This window comes from Corapipo altera, unplaced genomic scaffold, assembly GCF_003945725.1.
Source record: "Corapipo altera isolate COAL_440 unplaced genomic scaffold, ASM394572v1 112, whole genome shotgun sequence".
In the NCBI taxonomy this organism is placed as follows: domain Eukaryota; kingdom Metazoa; phylum Chordata; class Aves; order Passeriformes; family Pipridae; genus Corapipo; species Corapipo altera.
In genome coordinates, this window is record NW_020884899.1 from 4,609,658 (window position 1) to 4,632,531 (window position 22,874).

Sequence of the window (22,874 nt, forward strand, 5' to 3'; positions counted from 1 at the left end):
CACATGCAGGCCAAATCCCCCCAGCACAGTGAGGCACTCACCCACTTCAGTAGCACATGTCACCAGCCACCTCACCATCTCCCGCCGCCGCCAGTTGAGGGTGGACAGCGTCATCCGCATCACCTGTGAGGCAAACTTGGGGTGAGCGGCTGCCCCACAGGGCTCCAGTGAGGCCACCCAACAGAGTGGTGCTCCTCAAAAATTCCTCTGGTCCAGCTGGCTACCAGCTCCCTGGTACTGCCTCACCTCCACCCAAACCACAGTGAGCACAGGGGCTTCCCAGGGCTGAGCTCCCCTGCTCAGGACCATGCAGGGATCAATTTACTCATTCCATGGGGGACACCCTGCTTGGTGGAAGACCTTCACCAGTGTTGCTGCCACAGCATGTGGGGCAGAAGGGCCAACACCATCCCCAGCACTATCCCGTACCTGGAGCCCCAGTTCCAGTGCCACATTGAGCAGCGTTGTGTCAGAGTTGCTGTCAGCTGGCGTGGCGATCTTGAATGCATCCTGAGCCAGCTTGAAGATCAAGGAGGAGGAGTGGATGTTCTTCTGGATGGCCTCCAGCACTGTGCGTAGGCGCAGCATGTCCCCTGTGTGCAGGGAAGAACAGTCAGATGGCTCAGCCTCCCTCCACCTTGCCCTTGAGCCCCATCTCCTGCCTGCACCATGTGAACAGTCCCTTCAGCTTGCCAGCCCCTCTGGACACACAAGGATGCTGGATCTGGCCCTGCAGTCCAACAGTCCAAAATGGAGCATCCTCCCTAGGAGGTGACACATCCTACAGCATCCATCCTCACTCAAGTTCATCCTCTCATGGAGACGACAAACAACCCTGAGTGATTCCAGACATGCCCTGGAGCTTAAGCAGACATCTCCAGGCACCTGGATGTTCCACTCTGTCTGCAAGTTTGACAGCTGTACAGCTGCTTCTTCCCAGGAAAGGAGGGGTTTGGGGAGATGTCCAGTACTGAACAGCTGCAGAAAGGTCAGTCTTCATTCAGGAACATTAAAAAGAAGAAGAAAAACTGTTTGCTGCACACATACTGTCTTGCCTGGTAAGTCTCTTCCCTCTGCAGGGCAGGGCTGGGGTCACACAGACTCACTGCCCCTTGCTCCTGCATGTCCCAGATCAGGCAAGCAGCTCTTGCAACCAAGGAAGGCTGAGCTACCCTCAAAGAAGGGGGTTCATGGCACAACACCCAGTGGTGCTGTGGGTCTCCTGCCATAGGGGGTCGTGGGTGCTAGAAGGATACGTGATGGCACTGGGAGATAGGGCAGGATCTTGGAAGAGGAACCCATCAAGGCACATTAATATCATGATCCTGCATCTGAGTTTGGGAAATCCTATGTGGGACACACAGGATGGGGAGAGGGAGCTTCGGGGTGTGTGCAGAGCAGAGGTGCCAGCGTGCCACATCAGGTCTTTCTGCTTTGTTCGAGCTTCATGTTTCTACTCTCAGAGTCATAGACTGAGCAGATGAACCTCATGCAAAGACAACCAGCACTTTTTCACAGCAGTGTGAAAAACCCAGCGCTGCACCTGGACACACGGAGACATCTCGGGTGACTCAGAGCTAAAGATATCGCCTGCCGCCCACCGCAGCCGCTCACACTGCCACCAAAATCCAAGCCTCCCTAAAATGGCTCATGGGGGCGCAGGCAAGAGGGGCTGCGAGGACACGGGATCACATCAGGACGTGCTGCAGCAGGGGAACACCCGAGGAAGGGGACAGTGGGAAAAACAGATGCAATCCAATGGCTCCATGCCCCTCATCCCATTAGGCACTGGAAGGGAGAAAAAAACCTAAAGGATAAGCTAGGTACCAGCTCTCCATCAGGGCACTGCAAGTCAGGGGCAGGACACCATCAGCCCTAGAAAAGCAGCCTAGAGGAGGAGGCTGGAAGGAGAGAAGAGGCTGCCAAGGCAGAGAGGCTGAAACTTTCTGACAGCTCGTTTTCCTTCTGTTGGGAAAAACCTTCCTCATCAGGCTGGCAGTACCAGGACAACAGCAGGCAGTGGTAACTGCTTGGCCCACCGACCCTCATGGGACACAAGGCATCCTTGTGGGGTTGGCTTCTGGTCAGAGGGATGTTTAATGAAAAGCCTGTGCTTGCCTTCATCATTGTGCCTGGCAGGAACTGAAGAGGCCTAAGGGACCAGTGAGGAGGTGTTTCACGAGCCCCCTGTGGCTGGGACCAAAGTGTCCCACCCAGCACGGCTGATCCCATCTTCAGCCCTGACTTGTGGTTTGGTGCACAGGGAGGTCTTCTCTCTCTAACAGCCTGTGCAGGATCATTACCACATGACAGGAAGAGACAAAGCAGAGGTCAAATGATAAGCAGCTTCAAACTAAACCATGGCATGAACCCACAACATGCCTGGCAGGGCTCACTGGCCTGGCAGCTGACTGTGCTGCAGGGTAGGCACGGTCCTGCATCACCCAAGGGCAGTACCCAGGACACACAGCACTGTGGTTGGCATCCCTGCAGGCTTGCCTGCACCTCCTGGGAAACTCCCATCCTGCCCTGCTGGAGCACAAGCCCTTTGGGACAAGAACCCCACAGACTCTGCTGGGCTGCTCCAAGGCCAGTTCACCACACCTTGCCCATAGCAGGTTGCCAGTGGGGCACCCAGCCGGTCTTTGCCAGTGCTCGAGGGAGCAGAAGCAAGAGCTCCCTCTTTTCTCCAGGAAAAACCCTTCAATGCTGTTGTGCAGCACCATCCCACCAACTCTGCCCCAGAGCTGCCCTGACACCAACCTTTGGCTGCCGTGAGCATGGTGGAGGCCAGCTCACACTGCTGTGACTCCAGGTGCCCCAGGGTGAACCAGCGTGGGTACCTGCTGGGCACCACCGACACCAGGTGGTGGGGGTGAGTCACGTCGCCGGACGGTGCTGTGGTCTCCAGGACAGGCAACCTGAAGGGCAAACAGGAGAAGGAAACATCAGACCCCAACCCCGTCCTGTCTTCACCCCCCTGTCCCTGAGGTGCTGCCAGGGCGAGGCAGGGGCTGCCTGCAGGCAGCTGCCTGCAGCGATGCCTTTGAATGCATCCTGCTGCCGTGCACATGCAGGGCTCCCGAGGCTGTGTGCTCAACACATGGGCACGGGGATCAATCTCAGACCGACTTGAAAGGAGGAGAACGATCCGTGAAGTGATTTATAAACTTGCAAGGGAAAGCACAGACCTCAGAAAAAAAAATAAAAAGGAAAAGAAGTAAAATCCCTCCTCCCTTCCCACTCCTTTCATGTCAGAGCAACCAGCAGAACTCCTGACTGTATCATCTGGTTCTTCTTAAGACGCTTGGTTATGATCAGAAGCAGTGGCACGTTTCCCCAGGGCCTCCGCAGCTGGGTTAGGTTACCTGCTTTTGTGGGGATAGCCAAAAGCCTGGAAAACCCAGGGGAGAAGCAAGCCTAAGGAAGGGGAGCAGTAGTCTCATGTTGCCAGCCGTGGTGACAAATACATGTTAGCTTTTAAACCCCTGAGTTGGTGCTCGTGTCACTAACTTGATGGCTTAGCTGAGGCATGTAGGAGGGAAACTGTCCTCCTAAACATGGAGAGCATCCAACTGTCTCTGCTCTCCTCACTTGCAGGCTTAAGGTAACCACGGGGCAGCAGAAGCCCAACCTTTCCAGCCCAGTCAGAGGCCCTCCAGTGCTTATTAGCTCTGGTTGTCCTCCTGAGCAGCTCTTCCCAGGACAGGGGGATTTCAAACCTTCCCCCTGTGTTGGGGAGAGATGGCCCATTTCACCGAGGAAATGCTGCAAGGAAATAATGATCTGGGGCAGGACTTTTAGTGATGTGAGAGGGAGAGAGCACTGGGATGCTCTAGGGTTGACATTCCTTCAAGCATTGACTTGTTTGGGAAATTCCAGCTTTTTCAAGACCCATCCAGGCCCTGTCAAAACAGTGCAGTACACAGGTTGATGTCTGAAGTCTGTCATGCACCGGGAAGGGAGACAGGGCAGCTCTCAGCATCAGCTGTGTCCCCAGTCCCAGAGACAGAGATGGGATTTAATGGAGAACAGAGTACAACTGTGTTCTCCACCTGGCTCTGTGACATCCTGGAGCCCAGGGCAAATCATCCACCCATCTGTGCCAGGATAACAGCCCTTTTTGCAGGCAGGGAGGGCTGCAGGGTGCCCAAGGCCTGGCAGACAGAAGGCAGATGACAGCTCTGTGAGTGCCTGGGACCTGCTCTGGCAGAGGATGCCTGTCACAGGGACAGGCAGGTGGTGGTCCAGGCTGGGGTAAGGGGCTGAGGTGGAGAGCTGGACCAGCAGACATTACTGGACCCATGGAAATATTACAGATGTGGTTCATAAACCAGGAATCACCCAAAGGGAGAGCAGGAAGCTTTTTGCACTGCTGCTCTGCCCAGGTGGCCCTACACACTGCACAAGAACCCAAGGATGGCAAGCTCCAAGCCTGTCTCCACTCCCATCCCTGCTCTGAAGTTGCAAAGCATCCCAGCTTCCCACTGAGCCCAGGAGAGAGGCAAAAAGAGGGGCAGAGACAGAATTAAACATGCACCAACCTCATGGCCCGCAAAGCCAGCTTGTATGCCAGATCTGCATCGTGGGGCAGCAGGGCAGAGAACAGGTATTTGGCAAAGGTGTGCATGGGGACACTCTCACGGTGGATGACTTCTCCCAAGCCGCTGAAGGGACCACCTAGGCAGAAGCAGAGCCCATCAGCCATAATTAGCACAGCAGGATCTGTGGCTGGGGTTTGCACCACCCCAAAGCTCTCAGGATCTGCTGCCCTGGCACGTTACTCAAGTTAGATCCAGGGCTGCTCTTTCCTTCTCTAAAGAAACCTTTCAGGTCAAAAAGCCTCAGAAACTGAGGTTCTTAGCACCCTTCTCTGTATTGCCTTGGAGCTGGTCTTTTCCCAGGGGTGCCAGCAAACCCTTGCTTTGCCAGGCGATGGGGCAGAGCAGCCATCCTACAGGCTCTGCACCACACCCACAGAGGAAGAAGCCAGGATGGGGTCAGACAGGCGTAAACTTTGGAAAGGGCACCCCAGAGACGTTACCAACATTCAGCTAAGACACAGAAGTCAGGCAGATGAGCTGAGTCCCCACCTTCCAGAAGCAAGATGCACTGCTTCCGCAGGGTCTGCACCAGCACCGGGTCCAGCTCCAGGTCCTGTAGCCGAGCAATGATCTGCTCCTCATTGCGGCACACCTTGTCCTGGGCATAGAGACCTTCAGGCATCACTCTCTGCTGACCCATCCCCATCAGGGCCACCTCTAAGGCCAGGGACAGGTAGGACTCGCCACTGTCTTGGCTGCCGGTCACGACGGGCACATGTTGATACACTGGGGGTTTGGAGTCCCCAGCGTCTGAAGGAAGAGAGAGCAGATGCAGTGCGGTTAGAAGAGTCTTCCTAGGTAGCAGAACCATGCCAGAGAAAAACCTCTCAACTTCAGAAGCAAGACCCACACTTCCCCTCCTGCCCACCTTCAGTCACCCAGAGGTGATGGATAAAAGCCCCCTGAGGGAGATATGGGCTTCAACCTCCCTTCTGCTGTCACTGCAGGAGACCCAAGACACGTTCAACAGGGTGCACAGCTGATATTAGAGCCTTCCCATGGACCAGCATGTCTTGTCCCAGCTCTGCTGAGCTGCTCTCCTGCTCTGCTCTAACTGCAAACCCTGGGAAAACTCAGGGTCACTACCTTCCTTCTCTGCACGGCAGCTGTGCCCTGGCTGCTCCTGCCAAGGCACTGAGGGCAGACTCAAAGCCCGGGTGTCCAGAGCCCCAGACCTGCACCCACCTCAGCCACAGCCACCGGGAAGGGAGCCAGGAGGAGCACTTGGTACCTGAAATTTCAAGGCAGTTTTCCTCTTCTAATCTACAAGCTTCGGTCAGGGTGAGAAAGAGGCAGCCGATGGGGTTCAGAGGGTGGCCTACCCAGCCCTCCAGGTTGGTGATGGTTGTTGCTCCTCGCTGCAGCAGCTCTGCAAAGGATAGAATGGAAAGACGATAAAAGTAAGGAATTTAAAGACAAGTTCTGCACCCAGAGGGGTCTCTGAGACCACAGGCGTTTTTTTCCTCCCACGACCTGGGCACGGTAGTTCACAAGGGCAAAGAGCAGCTCAGAGCAGCCACTAGGCACAGACAACAGAGGGAGCAGGCACACACACACACAGAAAGGTGCCCCTGAGGCCACACAAACGACTGCATGCAGCAACATGCTACGACTCATTCTCTGTTCCAGGAGGACATGAGGGACTGCAGAATCCCAAGAGAGGGTCTATGAAGTTAGACCTGCAGCTTATGGACTAATTTGCAATGGTAGCCTTAATTTTTTTCAAAATACAAGCAGAAATCTCTCTTGAAATGATAAAGACTTCCAGTGAGTCTTAAAAGCTCCATTTTTTGGTGATGTCAAGCTGGCTGAGCTGGCAAGGACCAGGAGTTGCTGACCTTCAGCAGCACTGCAGTAACTGACCCCAGCTCCCTGCAAAAGGAGGAACACTGGGATTGCCTCCTGGTACATTTACTCAGGAAATGCAAGGTGGAGGTAGCACACACAGCCAGTTACTGCTGCTCTGCAGAGAGGAAGCTCCTCTTTAATGCAGGCAGCACTTGCCTGGGCAACCAGACACAGGCAACTGGACACAGGCAACCAGACACAGCGACTGTGGGAGCAAGAACATCCCTATTCCAGCAGCCTGAAGACAGCATGAGGGCAGCTTACCATGGGCGTATCGACTCAGGCTGGCTCAAGCAAATCAGTTTGTCTTCCTAGGATGTGAGTAATCCCATGCAGTGCTGCCCACCCTCAACCTCTGCCACTTTGAATGGGGCAGCACAACTCTCTTAGAAGTGGAGAAGACTTTCCCAACCAGCTGAGACACCCCAGGCAGACCTCACGAGACACTTCTCCCATACCTTTCTTCTGATGCTTATATATTTCCAGCTGCCTTTGCTGCTGCAGTCGCAGGGTGTTGATTATGGCAACAGTTAGTCGGAGAGCTTCTCTGGGGTAGCCGTGGGAGCGCAGGGCATCCACCCGGGCACAGGCTGTCGGGACGTGTTCTGCAAGGACAAGCACAGGGACACGGCTGAGCCGGACGAGCACAGACATTTACAGGATGGCACTGATGTGGCATCTTCTTCTCCTGATCTTCCCCACACCCCAGCAGCTAAACTCCTCCTTCCTGTTTTGAATTCATCCCTTTCTCCCTGCTCCTGGAAGGGATGCCTACCAGGAATACTAACGGGACTCCTACCACACTCAACCCACAGCAGCCACGTCAATACCTAAATCCCCACCTCCGCAAAGCTTATCTAATGGAAGCATTTCCAACACGCCATTGCTGCAATATGACAGCTTCAGCACAGGCTGGTGCAACCCTGCCGCTCATTTCTCCTGAAATCCGCACACCTTATCATGATTTCTCTCACTGCTGTGCACCCAAACACTTCTTGGTGTCCTCACCAACACCCCCTCCTGCTCTCATGGCACAGGTGATGATACACAGGGGTGAGGCTGGGCATCCAGCCCTGCGCTGGGGACACTGGCAGATTTGGGGTGATGCTCTGAACTGCTTCCTTAACAGCTCCATGGAGCGAGCTCTGCAGACACCCCATCTCTTCTGCAGTTCTCCTGCCTGGTGTTTTATTATTAGGAACAGTTGCATGGAACCCCCTCCCAGGACTCACAGTTGCTTAGGAATTCATCTGCTCCTGCTGCTTATTGCTCACCTGAAATCACAAGCAACTGTGGAGAGGATTATGACTGGGTGAGAAATTAGCAGGAGCAGATGACATGACATGCTGCATAACAAGCAGCAAAAATCCCATTTTCTTGCAAAATGTCCTACCAAGGGGAGAAAAAAACCCGGGCAAACACAGAAGACATAAAGTTATGGTAGAGGGATAATTTCTATTCCTGGGAGAGCTCCAAAAGCTCTGGAAATGCAGACAACCACCTCTACAAATGGGGTTTCCACATCCCAAAGGTCACCCACAAGGAATACGTGAGGAAGAGGCTGTCAGAACAAACACATCTGTAAAAGAGCTTCTTGTTGCTCCCTCTATTCATTTGCTAAATGGATGAAATATTCATCTTCTCACTGAATTCATCACTGGAAATTGCTGACAAATCACACTCTTCTCCCAGCACTGAGTCCCTGAAAGGGTGCCAAGAAAGCAAAAGCGCAAAATCCAAAAATCACAGTAAATACATCAGAAAAATAACATGCACCAACCAGCTGGACTGAAGGACTCAACAGAACCCAGATTAGGCTAGGGACAGGGGAGTTGTGTCCATCACATCCCTTCTAGATAGAGCCCATGGATGCACTAACCCACCAATGCTGCCTGTGGCTGCACAGGGAAGAGACCTTATGCCTGCAGCTGCCCAAAACTCTTCCCAGTGTAGAAATATCCTCTCCTGCTCCAGCTAAGATGTACCAGCAGCCTTCACAGGGGCCCTTCCCTGGCATTAATAGCAACTTAGTGTCTGCTGCTCCAGAAACCACCTCTCTAGATGACTTTAAATATTCTCTTCCCATGTGGCTGGGTGGTGGCAGACCCCAGCTCCCAGAGTGTACAGCAGTGCAGTGGTGGGCTTTGACCTGTTCCATGTCCATATATTCACCTCTTGGGTTGTAGGGGATGAGTCATCCCCTCCTCTCCTGGAGGAGGTGGGGGCTTTTGTCTCCCATTTTGGGATCTGCCTCAGGGCTGACAGCCACACCAGGTCCTCCCAAGCCCTTCATCTCACTTGTTCTCATCCCAGACATGGAGCTGTCAAGGATCTGCAGTTCTGCCCAAGGTCACAACTTTGCAGTAGAGAACTCCTGTGGCCTGAGGTACGTGGGCTAAAAGTCTACAATGCAGGAGGGTACTGGGCTTGCCTGGCCCCACATGCCTTAAGCTCACACAAGGCTTAATTGTTCCACCTGCTCATTGCCTTTAAGGGAAGAGTATCAAGGTGAGAGCAGGGAAGAAAATATCCTGAGTATACAGTTGTGCTCAGCAGCCAACTTTCGAGGGACTTTAAGTGTCCAGTCCCCCTGTACTGCAAACAGTGAGAGCTTGCACTGGGGACAGCTAAACACTGGCAGGATGAAAGAAGACATGATAAGCTTGGTCCAAGCTGCCCAAGAGGAACCCAGACTGTAAAGACATGGGGATTACTTTAAGGACTGTGGCTGGGCATCAAATTCCTCTGCTTGCCCCACTCCTGAGGCTAAGGGCAGGGCAGCAATTACAGTCTAGGATGCAGAAGCTTGCAAGGACCCCGGACAGCCTCGGGTGGCTCTTGTCCACTAGCAGCCCTCCCCACAGAGGCCATGTAAGGGGTGCTGGTTTGGATGCTCACCCAGCCACAGTGGCTGTCCCTGGGAGTTGAAGAGGAGGCTCTCACCCTCCCGCTGGTAGGAGGGGGACACGTAGAAGTCACTGCTGATGATGCGCTGCAGGTGGCTGTCCTGCCAGTGGAGGTCACAGCCCTCGATCGCCCGTGTGAACACGGTTCGTCTGGGCCTGGCCAGCGAGTCTGCAAAGAGAAAAACCATCAGGGCCTTTCTGGGGCAGGGGTAGCCTGTTCCTCCTCCCAGACATGACCTCCCTGGACAGAGCTCTGCCTTTGCAATGACAGCAAAGCCCCATTTGGTCCCAAACCAGAGGCCCACGCTATTTCTGAGATGGACACGGGGCTCTGGCTCCTGCACTGTGGTAGACTGCCTTTGGATATCTCTCCTGCCCACCCCATCTCTGATGGAGACTAATGTCTCCTTAGACAGCATTGCTAAGTAACTTGCTAGAATAGGTGACTTGGCCAGAGAGGTGAGAAAAGAGGCAGGGGCCACCCATCTGTTTGCTTTCTGACCACAATCCACTGTCACATACAAGGCTGATGCCTTGAAACATGGCAGTGCATTCCCTCCCCTGTGAAGCACAGCACTCAGGCAGCTGCCCCCGGATCAGGACTGGGCTTCCTCAGCATTACTGCCCTGCAAACACCATGAGCTCTCCTCCTCCTCTCCAACACAAAGTCCTGGCTTCACTGAACTGCAGCTTCTTAGATCAGCAGCACCTGAAGCCACCAAGGGAACTACAGGAGCCTGTGTCATCAGTCTCTGGGTGACAGGGGGAACCATCACCTTCCAGCAACCTCCAGGGGCTGCGTGAGGGGGCGGGAAGGCAGGAGACAGCACTGTCTGAAACCCCACTGCTGCCCTGCAGTGGATGTCTGTGCTCCTCTTCAGAACTGCTCTGTAACTTCATGGGCACTTCTGAAGCTACCAAATGCTGGATGAGCATTTCACTCCATCCAGATGGATCAGACAAGTGGTTTGTCATAAGAAAACACCTGTCTGGAGTAATCCCGCTATCACTTCAGCCACACTGGATCATAAGGGCCAAACACAGCCCTTATAGCTGCATAATGGGAAGCCCCAAAGGGGCTGAATGTTAGGTCCTGCAACCCACAAGACAGGCCAAGGTAAAGGCATTCAAGGGTGGAAAACAAAAGGCACTGTTCAAAACTGATCCAGGGAGGCTGGATAAACACGCTCTGGAAACGATGACAACAAGCAATTAGCTGGAATGCTGCAGGCACCCCAAGGTGGAAAGAAATTAAACAGGTGTTTCTATGTTGAGAACCAAGCCTGCTCACTTTACCAGGAAGGATTTCAGGAATCAGCTGTTCTCCTTCAGTAACAAAGGAGGCTGGCAACAATCTGCAGCAGTATTTGCATATGCACAAACATGAACCCTGGGACACCTCCAGGATCCGTGCTGCTTTCAGTCCCCTGCTTGGAGAGGCAGGAGCACTGGGAGAAGGGGACATCCCTGGCATGTGCTTTGGAAACTCCCTGCAGGTCTAAAAAAAGTGACCTGCTCAGCCCCAGTTACCTGCCCTGAATGCCGGAGTGAATCTTTCGGAGAGCTGGGAACACCAGTGTGGAGTCCTGGGGCTGGTGCAGGATGTGGAGCAAGGCCAGGTTTAAATTAAGCTGCTCCCTGAGGATGAGCATAGGGAGGCACTGCAGGCAGCGGGGCGTGTGGTCCTGGCCATGGCTGGGGTGGGTTGGCAGGACAGCCACACTCCTGAACCACTGCTGAGGGACTAATCCCACCCCGAGGAGTGCAGTTTCCTTCACTGCTGTCCCACTCTCCTCTTCCCACTCTGGCCACACATAATACACCAAAGAGTACTCTAGTGCACTAGACAGAGGCATGTTAAGAGCAGTAACATTCAATTAATGTCTACTTCAAGCAAAAGAAAGGAGAAAACATGCTTAAATTTAAAGGGATCAAATGCTTTGTCAGGGGTTGAGAAAATGTCACAAGGAACAACCCCATAACTACATTGCTGCATCTGTGCTCTGCACTTGAACTGCGTTAACATTCCTGGCTAATGATTTCCCCATGACCTGAATCACAGCCCTTAAGAGAGGCTCGAGAGGAGGACTCTGGGAAAGGGACTCGGCATCATCTCCAACTCCTCACTCTCACATTACAGCCAGGGCTTCTGAGCTCAGCTCTGCTCCAGTCAAGTGGTACTGGTTTTCTGTATAAGCCCACACCCAAACCTGCACAGACTATAGGGGTCTAAACTCCCCCAAAGTCGAGTTGCTTTAAAATGGTCTCTAATCTGATGCCCCAAACACAATTGACTTCACCTAAGAGCAGAGACAAATATTTCCAAGTGTATATATAAAACCAGAGGCAGTAAAGAGAAACATTTTGTACTCCTATGGCTCCCAGAAACATCACCAGCAGGTGAACTAAGGTCTCTCAACTTTGAGTGAGTTTTGACCTGAACCCAAATCCTTTGGCTATCAGCTGGGTTTCCACCCCCTGCCCGGACTCACCTTGGCTGTGACCGGAGCTCTGCGTAAGCGCGTTAGTGATGTTGGGAAGCTCGTTACCGTAATTGCCATCTTCCAGGGGACAGACGTCCATCTCGCCCCACTTGCGCAGCTGCCGGAGCCAGCAGGATTTCTCTTCCAGCTTGCAGTGAGGGTTTAACACCACACACACCCACAGTGCCCCTAAACAAAGCCAAGAAGTCACGGAGGTGCCACCGCCGTACGCGCGGGGCAAAGCTCGGCGGCTGCCGTGCTCGCCGTGAGAGCCCACAAGGTTTCATCGAGGTTCATTTCAGCATAATGCACAGACCCAGGAGGGGGATTTACACAGCTTTTAAATAAGAAGGAAATTAACTCTATCCCAGCTGAAACCAGGACAAAGTAAAACTCCTCCATAATGAAGCTAAATTATAATCTCATGAGATGGGGGACAGTGGGGAGGAGGGAAGGAGAGAGCGGCAGTGTATGAATTTGTGAGTGCTTCTGTCTGCCAGGACAAATCTAGTGTTTGAACTACACATCAAAGCATGCTTAAAAACACCCTGGCAAGCTGCAGAGTCTGTATCTCCAAAGACTAACCTGATTTTGATCCTACCCACGTTCCAAGCGCTTTAAAACCCGCTCTGAATGCTATTTCATCTGCCATTGTTCTTCAGGCCATTTGCATTCAACTATTTAAAAAGGAGATTTGGTGTATTTTCTTTCTTTTTTTTCCCCCTCTTTTTCTTTTTTAATCCCCAGTAGCCCCCAGCCTGCAGAGGAACCGACAGTGGAACCTCGAGCTTGGCTTGATGTCTTGCAGGCAAGAGCCCTCCCAGGTGTGAGTCCTCTGGATCTCACAAGCAGAGATGCCCACCAGAAGGACACACACGCTGACACCCTCTAGGTCAACCGTGGGACCTCACAGTCCTGATGATGTTGTCTACTACGTGAGAGGTAAAACCAGGACCAAGGACATCTGTTGTCATTAAGATCCAAATCATCCTTTCATAAAACTGACACTGGTGCTGCAAACTGAGCCTTGCCGACTCTCCTGGGTCACTCACTGCTCTGATAAGGGCTACAGCAACCTAAATAAGTGCAAAACCACGAATACTCCTCTAGCTAATTGCATTTCTAGCCAAATTTCCCTGCAAGGCTGCCAAGATGCAGCAAGTTCCCTCCCTTGTGCCTGCCCCACAGGGTGGGATGGCTGTGGGCTGGTACAGCTGCAGTGTGAGGAGCCCCCAGGGATGCCCTCAGGCTGAGCAGCTCCTGCTGCTCCTCTCTCTGCCTGTGTCAAATCCTGTCATACACATGGGACAGCTCAGCCTCCTGCAGAAACACACTCCCTGCCTCTCCTCCGTGGGGCCAGCATCAACCTGGAGCACCTTCCTTCTCCCAGCCCAGCCTGGTGCTCTCCCCCACCTCTCCATGACTCCCAGAGCCAAGTTCCTACCCTGAAGTGACAGCCTGTGGCAGGACAACATCACCCAACACGCCTCCACTGCGCAACGAGGGGAATTCCTCCACAAGCCCAAACCCCCTCCCTTGCTCCCTGTGTTTTGAGCGGCAGCTCCCCAGCTGCACAGCCCTGCCACCGAGCCAAACAGCCCCGAGCGAGGCTGCAGCTCTGACACAGGCAGCCAGAGCAGCCGGTCCCTTTGCCAGGCAACACAAGGCAAAACCAGACTGAGCAGTGATGTCCTGGCCCTGGCCCCACTCTGGCGTCTCTGCTCCTCTGCGTTACAGCTGAGCTTTAGTGGTGTTTTTGGGGTGCACCTCCTCAGACCCCTCCTTTGCTAAGTTGGGACTTGTGGACATGTTTAGTTAAAAACATTAGCAAGGCGTGGAGGCTGTGCACGTCTGGCTCCTCAGAGCAGCTTGTCTTGGCAGGAGAGACGTCACCACGTCACAACGCAGATGGTGGCAGCAGCATCACATCCAGGAATGGGCATGGGAAAAGCAATCGCAGGCACTGAGGACCAGCAAATGTCCAAAGCAGCTCTTTCCTGGTCCAGCTCCATCTGCCTCTCAGCTTCGGGGCTCCCAGGAAACCCCACCAAAACCCCACTCCTTTCTGATGAACACGGGGGATTAAGATTTTTGAGCTGCAAGATCAGCGATTAATTAATGTGTAAAAGAGCTACCTCCTTAGGGGCCCATCCTTCCCAGAGTCCATGTCACTCGCTCCCAGGCTCCTGCAGGCTCCACAGGGGATGCACAGACATGGCATCTTTGAAAAAAATCAGGTCTCAGCTCCAGAAAACGAGTCTTCTTTAAGGCTCTGGTTGCTGCCCCTCAGCCAAGTGGTGGGTGCCTGCCCACTGCCACTCTGAGGGCATAGAACTCCCCACCTCCTCGGATGGCCATGAGATAAATCCTGCACTTGGCTCCTGGCGTTGGGCATCCCCTTCCCACCAGGGCTCCCGCCTGTTGTCATTGCCCTTCTTCGCCCACTTTGGGGCTGCCTGTGTGAAAAGCAGCCTCCGGCAATTCCAGCTCACGCCTCTGCTGGTGCACAGAGCTTGGCTGACAGGCGGTAACGAGGCTTGGTGCTCCGGCTCCACCGCCCCCAGGAATGGGATGCACCCGCTGGATTTTTGGCTCCCACAGCTCAGCTAATATGCGATCCTCGGAAGCCTCATGACTCTGCTGCCTATTTTTGGGAGCCCTCCGAGGCATCCTTCGCCTGCCAAAACGTTATGCCCCTGGGCTCTCCTGCAGAAGATGCGGTGGGGAGATGGGAACAAGGAGGGAAGTGGGATTTGCATATGTCTCGGTCATGATAATTATCTGGGAGATAGAATAGAGTGGTTTTCTGAGCCCTATGGTCAAGTGACATCAGCTGACAGCACAAGTGACTCCTGTCCTGAGCCAAAATGCCACGCCGGGTCAGACTCCGTGTCTCTTCATATGCTGCAGAAACCTTCATTTGAACTTTCCAATAGCAGGAGGTTAAGCGGGGAACAAAGCAGCAGATCACGATTAAGCTAAGCCTCTAAACAAAAATGCTTTTTGATGACGGGGCTGGGTGCAGGGACGGGGGGGGTCAGAGCCTTCCCAGCCCAGCGGTCCTGGCTGCCGGCCCCGGAGAAGACAGGCGCTCCGATCCCGCGCCCAAGTTTCCAAACCATCAAAGAAATTCTCCCGTTTCCCACAGGGTCGCTCCCCGGCTTAATCTGCTGAAATTCCCCACTGTAAACAAGTGGCCGAGATAAATAAACCCGTCTCCAGGCAGATTAAGGTCAGGCTGCACTTCAGCTGGTTTTTCGTCTATTTTTTGTAATTAGGCTTTAATCGTAAGTACTAATGCGCCAGGGCAAATACTCCCACGCTGCTGAGCTCTCCAGCCAGCAGGTCCTTCCTCTGGCTCCCCAGCAGACGGGGCAATAGATGTTCAGTTGGCAGCACACGCACAAGCAAATGATCCCATTTTTATTTTAATTTTTTTTTTTTTTTTTTAAACTCTGAAATCCTGCAAAATCCTTTACATTTTCCCCAGCACAAATCCACAATCTTCTTTAGGGCTGATCTTCTTCCAATCCCACGCAAGTCTGTGATGCAGTCTTTGGTAAAATCAATGATTAATTATTAAACACGTGCCCAAAATAATTTCCAAGAGGCCCATTTTTTGCTTCCACGTGGTGGAGGACTGCGGTCTGTGCCAGGGCTTCCCATGGCAGCTGGCAACAGGCCCCTCATCCCTCCCTTCAGCAGCAGTGGTAACACCAGCAGCTTTGGCATCCACAGCCCACAGGCAGTCAGACAAGGTGCCTTCACTGCCTGATATGCCCTGGCTCCTGTTACCCATCCAGGGATGGTTTGGGACACCTCTCTCTGTTGCTCAAGTTTGTTACTGGTGAGCTCCACCAATTCACAGCAGCTCTGGTCCCTTCGTGCCTCCACCCTTCCTTCAGAGAGATGCTCTGTTCCTACAGCAAACGCTGCCCAAGGCCAAATCCAAAAGACTTCTGTAAAATAGGGGGAATAATCCCTGCTTTGAGTATAGTCCATGCCCATTCTGTCCTGGAGCCGCTTCTTGGAACATCAACGCGTCCTCTTCAGGGGCTTCTCTTCAGCATGGAGATGCCCAGACCCTCCCATGTGACATGCCTATGCCAGGCGAGCTGCTTGCTCTGACGTGTGTTGGCTGGCACCACACTTCCCCTGCTGTCACGTTGATCCAGCCCTGGTAAGGCCCTGATGTTCCCCAGCCACTTTGCCATCTGCCGACGGGGACGTGCTGTCACCTCCTCCCACTGTGCCGACCGAAACTGCGTGCACCAACCTGGTCCTCGTATGGCTAAGCCGGGATGGAAACCCAACCACTCCCCCCTTGCCTGTGCAGGAAGGGAGGGAAGGCTTTCGGCTTGGATATAGGTTTGGAAATCTGGCCAAATAATCTGTCATTTTGGGCAAATTGCTTCCTGCGTCTAGGCCTGCCCACACCCCCATCCATTCACGTTTCACCAATGCATTTGCTTTCTTCCATGCAGAAATTCTGGCTTGGTGGACTTGGCCACCTCTCCAGGATCCTTGCTTATCCAACTGTCTAGCTGCAGCATCCCAAAATCCTGGAAATATCTTCTTGGCAAGCAAGCACAGATGAGCTATCCAGAGCTGGTGTAGTTATTTCCATGTAGGGAACTTCATACAGAAGCAAGTCATCCCATCCCTGCCCAGCCCTTGTCTGCACAGTTTGGCCAGAGTCCCCAGCCTCATGACTATATTTGCATTTGCTGGGCACTTGGTAGGAGGGTCTGTGATTTCCAGCTGCAGCTTCAGGTGCTCCTGATCCTGGACCATCCTAATCCTTCTTCCTTCCAGCTCTACAAGATTCCTTTGCTCCCAGCCAGTCAGTCCTTGCCCTTGCACAGCATCTCCTACCAGCAGGCTGCAGAGAAGCTCAAACTCACTCATAAAACTATGGCTCAAGTCAAACTATTCACCCAGCATCAGGGATGTCCAGGACAGCCCAAAACTGTTGGGTTAACTTCACCACACAACCAACCTCCCCAAGCCCACATCATCTAAATGTTTTGTTCTAATCATATTACAGTGTCAGCCAGCTGAGCCAGTGTCTAAGGTGCTTAGACAGAATTACCCAGAGCTGCATTTCCCTTACAGCCAGGCTCTGTGCCACCCATCCTGCCCCCCTCACCCCGGAAACGCGCACCACAGCAGGCAGAAATCTGTTAGATGTGATGAAACTTGAGAACCTGCCTTTCCCCTCTGGATCATGGTTCCTCCAGAAACAGTACTTCCACATCCAACTACATCCAGCCCCTAGGGCTCACCAGCCCCCTGCGTCCTCCCTCGCAAAGGCTTTGGTGCAGCACACTAAACACCAGGCTGCTGCAAGTATGGGACTGGCCACACACTGCACACTCATCATCCTTGACTCCTTTGCAGGAGAGGGGCTGGTTTAAGGTATGGAACTGTGTGGTTTGGGCCTGATCCAGCTGTCCCACCAGGATTTCCCCAGCAGGGAATAAAGTAAGCTCCTGGCATCTCTCAGGGTCTCTTCTCCCAGAGAAGAGCCCCAAGGGGCCTCTGGAATGATGTCCATTGGCCCAGCAGCCCAGACAGCCCTGCCGTTCTCTGCAAGGCAGTGGCCCTTACCCAGCTCATCCCAGAGCTGCCGGCACTTCTCCGTTATGCCCGTCCCCTGCTGTCTCCAGAGGGAGAGCCGAGGATCAGCCATGAACTGCTCTGTTATCAGCGTCAGCATCCTGGCCCCGTTGGAGTCCCTCATGCGCAGCATCTCCCGGACCTGGAAAGGACAAAGAGAAGGTCTTTGGTGAGACAAACGTGATCCCTCAAAGGTGTTTAAGATACATTCACCCTGCTGGCAAACCACAGCTCCCTCATCCTGAGGGTCCAGATTGTAAATACATACATGTATATATGTATGTGTGTGTGTGTATAACATTATACATTACAACCCTCATGTAATGGCAGTGATGAGGCTGGTTGGAGCCCAAGTGAGTAGCAGCCACAGCCAGGCTGTGAAGAGGACCAAGTGACTAAGAACATGAAAACAAAGCCCTTCTGCAAAGAAAGAGAAGAGCCCATAGGCTGCTGGCACTTTTCCATGTCTTGGTAGGCTCTGCAGGGTTGGCTTTTTCCCCATTGTGCTGAAGGGGAGATGAGGGAATGCCTTCCCTTGCACAGGGATCATGGCAAGCCCATCACATGGGAGGAAGGGACCTGCCAGGACAGCAGGTGAGACAACCCAGGCCTGACCCAGAGCCTGGATTACAACCGCCTGCTCCGCGACAGGGCGAGAAGGCACTGGAGCAGAGATTCCCAGCTGTGATGGGCACCCTGCCAGGGCAGCCAGCGAGCTGCCAGCTACGTGACATGCCGAGCGGAGATGGGAGAGAGCAGCCGGCTCCTCACCTTGGCAAACATGGAGTTGAGCTGCTTCCCCGAGCCGTAGTACCCTCCCTGAGATAGGAACAGCTTCACCTGCTCTCGGACCTGCTCCTCGTCCAAGTGCCAGCAGTTCTCGTCATCGATGCTGGCCCCAGCAGTAGGGTCAGGAGCGCCTGAGGGGACAGGGAGGGAGGAGAAAAGAGACAACTGTGTTTATCACAGAATCATAGAATCATGGAATCAGCTGGGTTGGAAGGCACCTCCGAGATCATCAAGTTCAACCCCTGATCCACTACTGCTGTGGTTGCTAGACCATGGCGCTAAGTGCCACATCCAGTCTTATCTTAAAAACCTCCAGGGACGGAGAATCCACCACTTCCCTGGGCAGCCCATTCCAATGTCTGATTACCCTCTCAGCAGATCAGCAGTCCCACCACCAAGGAGTAGACCTACCTCTATTTTATTAGTTCAGGTGGGTGAATACCACCATGATTCCCAGGCAGCACCATGCTCTCCCAACACAGTGGTGGCAGCAGCCACCAGGAGGGATCCTGACCACAGGGCTAATGCTTGCCTGGCCACTCTCCCTCTGCATTCCACATGAAGTGAGGCTGAGGGAGAGCAGGGGCCTGTCTTCTTCCAAAGCCCCAGGAGTGCAGGCAATGCAGCTGCAGAGCCTGGAGCGCTCCATGGCTCCAGGGATTGCCCAGGGTGCTCATCCTGCTGCTTCACATCACAGGTTTCTTAAAGCATGAGTAAAGCTCCAGTTCCTGCAAGCCCTTTCCCATGTTTGGAACAGTTTAACAAAGCTATCACTGCATATGGGCTCCAGAGCCCTGGGTTAAACACCTGGTCCTGTCCCTCATTTGCTTTAGGACAGGGGACAAGTCCCTGGGCATCCGTGTACCTGCCTGGGAGAGACCCTCCGTAGGAAAGAACAAAGGATCGATAATCCTTCAAAGAGCAAACTGCGACCAGAGCAGGGCCTTTGGCAGTCACATGCATGTGTTCAAAGGCTGTACTTCATCTTCCAGAGAACAGAAAAAGACAGAAAACCCACAAGTGCCTTAAACAACTTGGACCAAATTTCCCTTGCCTTGCCCCTTTCAATTCCCATTTTCTCCCCCAAAGCACTACCCTATCTCCCAGTGATGGGTTCCAGGGCTCACAGGGCAGGCAGCAGCACGAGTCCAGCAAGCAGCGAGGAGCACAAAAGGGAACAGAAATCTGGCTTTTCAGCTCCCTGTTTTTGAGTTCTGCTCAGGGACTCGTCAGGGAGAGCCAATGGCAAGGAGGGACAGAGGTGGCTGGAGGATGCTCCACTCCACTTTGGTCTGCTTCTCCCATCTCATCTCCCTCTCAAGCAAGGAAGAGGGTCAGAGAGCTAAGGGATGCTGTAGCTGACATATTCCCAATTAAATCTTAATGATGTCTTCCCTACTTGACTGGGATCTGAGTGGGTATCAGAAACCACTTTTCTACAGAGACAGCTTGGGATGCTGTGCACGCCTCAGCCCCGTGCGTTGCTGAACCAGGAGCTCAAATGCAATTCATGAAAATCATGCTCCAGAATACTTGTTCAGCAGGGCAACTGTCTCTTCCTGGCTTGTAAGCAAGACAACACCAACCTGAGGGGTTTTGCTCCTCCAGCAAAGGCTGAGAATGATCCTGACCTGGTAAGATAGTTATTTGTATTTAACGTCCTTTACAAAATTACTTTAATTGCTGCTAATAGTCACTGCCTGAGAGAAGTTCCAGCAAGCTCTAGGCATGCCGAAGGGACAGGATGCTGCTGCTCCCTCTGCAGAATAATTTATAGGCGACACAACCGCGTAATTGGGACGGGAGCTGAAGCAATAGAAAGGAAATCACAGTTCCTGGATGAGCATGAAGGCTTTTGCCTACAGCCCCACACATGGCCTGATCCCCCTCCTCTGCCGCCAGAGGCCAAGCCCTGCCATAAGCCACGAGGGACAACCACGCCAGGGACAGTCCACCCTGGCCCTCTGAGCTTTTCTGTGCCTTTTCCTTCCCTCCCCCAGCCTCATCCTTATCTCACAGATAAAGAGCAGACAAGCCAGTGATTATCCCCTATCAGGAACCGATGACTAATCTGTCTACCATGAGCGCTTATCCGGCCCCATCCCTAGGTATCCCAGACGCTTGCACTCTTAATATCCTCCTCCCCACCCTCCTGCCCACCACTCCTAGCTGCAGATATCCAGAGCAGCCTCCACTGCCTTTATAGGGTCACCTGGCTGCATCTATAGGGACCAGGAGGTGCCTGGGGTGACCCATCTAAGCTCAGCTCATCCTTCTTCCCTCACCTTGGCCGCTGTGACAGATTAAGGTGGAGGAGTTCTCGAGATGCAAAGAGCGACTGCATTTTTTTGGGGTTCCCCGGCTACCCTCGGTGCTTGCTGCTCTCACGCAGCGTTAGCGACGGAAAGCCCAGGCAGCGAGGAAAGGAGTGTGCAGCTAAATAAAACCTCCTCCTCCCACACAACACATTGAGCACTTCGCACGTTGGGGTTCGGGCCGCAGCCAAATTAGTAACGCGCCTCCCGCGCCTCCAAATAAAACCCAAATTTGCTTGTAAATGTATTTTGCTCTCCTACAAAATATTCAGAGGGAGGGCTGTAATAGCAGATTCCCACACGTGCAACGCAACCCGGCAGATAACAGGCTGCCCAATTACGCCGGGGAGCTGGATAAACATTTAAGAGCAAACAACGGGATTTGTGCTGGGTTTAAATATTAATGGCAGGATTTGTCCACTTCCCTTTGCCAACGTTCACACCGTGGGGGCTTCGGCAGCGGTATGCGTGACGCAGCTGATGAGTGATTCCATGTCTCAGCTCCAAAGGAGCCGGGAACGGCATGTAAAACAGCCCGGCGCCTGCATAACACATTTCTCATATAGCAGCATTCGTGCTCCAAAGAGCCCTGTTTCAGATGTGCTGGATCTCGGTCCTGCCGGATTCAGATTTAAGGAAACACCATTGCACATCTTGAGTGGAAAGTGTTTCACCAGCCCATTTACACTGGCTGTAGAAACAGAGATAAAAATGCAATCCATCACACGCCCAGGACTCCCCCGCTTGCAGGGGGCTCGGGGTTTAACTGTTTGACAGCCAAGCGAGACTCCTCCAGGCAAATACAAAGACTGAGAAATAAGGAGCGGAAAAATCCACAAATAAGAAAACAGAGCGAAGCCAGGCACGGAAAATTCAATTCCTTGCTCAGAAATTAGCTGCCTTACATGAAGAAAACAAAAGGTGCTCCTGCACTGGAACGCCACAGATTTTCAGGGCTAAGGAGGCAGTGGGACCTCGTGGGTCATGCCAAGGCATTGGCACATCCCAAACCCAAGCTCCTGAACCCAAGAAGGGTGGGTAAGGTGGAAAGCACTCCCAGAGCGTCTCACCCAAAGCAGGATTGGTGACACAAAGAAAAAGGGATAATTATTATTTTCAACCAGTGCCTGGAGCTGACAAACTGATGCTAAAAGCCACCCAGGGATAAAGATGACTGCTCCAGCATCACCACCATGGTCATCTCACTGAACTGTGCCCAGCACCTGTCAGTGTTTTGGGGCCTGGCCATGCTGGCCTCGGGGTCAGTGGTGCCCAGAGCAGGGCTAGCCATGGCGGTGGCAGTTCACAAGGCCCATCTCATGACTGCCCGTGGTGGCGTTGCTGAACGCCTCTGGGCTGCCTCTCCCGAGCCCAGAGAGAAAACAGACCTGAAGGAACAGCGCAGGGCGGGGGGCGGGGAGGACGTGGACAAATAAGCAAACAGCAGAAAACCAGGGAGAGAAAATAACCAGGCACCAGAAAGGAAATGAACTCTAACAAGGGATTAAAAATAGCAGTGAAGCAAGGAATTGAGCTCTGCCAAGGCTCCTGATTTGTTTTCAAGTGGAGACAGGTTGCGGGGGGAGGGGTCCTCCAGGGCAGCCTGAAGATTCAAACACACCTGCCAGCGATGGGGCAAGTGAATCTGGACTGGATCCCAGCATGGTGGAGCTCTCTGGTCCAGCTGGTACCAGTATGTGGTACACCCAACTTTGGAAGCTGCTTGTCAAGCACCACTCCTGTGCTCTAGGGTCATTTGGCAACCCCAGTGCCTCTGCAGGACAAGGGGGAAGAGCTTCTCTCCAGCACTCAGGTGTGTTATTTTCACTTAAATCCACTAAATCTACATCAGCTCAGCAAACAGGAACATGAATCCCCTGGAGATCTGACCTTCTCCTCCTCCACTGCAGGAAGGCAGAATTTCAAATAGATTTACTGGTGCTGCCCTCCAGACACCGTCTCAGGATGACCTGAAAGTTAAAGATCACCCCAGGACTCCTCAAACATCAGCCCTGGCTCGGTGTGACAGGACAAGCAGGGACTTCCTGCACATTGACCTGGCAGCCAATCTGCTGTGCACAAGGAGCAACATGGGTCAAAAAAAAAAAAAAAAAAAAAAAAAAAAAAAAAAAGGAAGGCTCAAGGTGGTCAAGAATGCATCTGGGACAACGGAGAATGGATGAGGCAGAGGCCTCCTTGTGTCTTTTCCATAAGCAGATCTGGTTTTCCCATGCCAAGGCCTCAGGGTTTTCCAAAAGTCCTCTCCTCCAAGGAAGCTCCTGAGCCCCTGCAGGACCACAGAGGCCTCTT

At 53.2% G+C, this 22,874-nt stretch overlaps 1 protein-coding gene across 1 annotated transcript in view; it reads right to left on the reverse strand.

Annotated features, from left to right (window-relative positions):
* Positions 1-22,874, reverse strand: part of ZSWIM5 (zinc finger SWIM-type containing 5) — a 30,228-nt gene that overhangs the window by 2,861 nt on the left and 4,493 nt on the right. The window contains exons 2-12 of the mRNA XM_027649257.1: positions 18,232-18,380; positions 17,452-17,602; positions 11,851-12,030; positions 9,351-9,527; positions 6,911-7,057; positions 5,836-5,973; positions 5,094-5,354; positions 4,545-4,680; positions 2,764-2,921; positions 430-593; positions 42-123 (exon numbers count right to left, since the gene is read on the reverse strand). Coding sequence (XP_027505058.1) covers positions 42-123; positions 430-593; positions 2,764-2,921; positions 4,545-4,680; positions 5,094-5,354; positions 5,836-5,973; positions 6,911-7,057; positions 9,351-9,527; positions 11,851-12,030; positions 17,452-17,602; positions 18,232-18,380 — 1,743 coding nt within the window. The remainder of the gene's footprint in view (positions 1-41; positions 124-429; positions 594-2,763; positions 2,922-4,544; positions 4,681-5,093; positions 5,355-5,835; positions 5,974-6,910; positions 7,058-9,350; positions 9,528-11,850; positions 12,031-17,451; positions 17,603-18,231; positions 18,381-22,874) is intronic.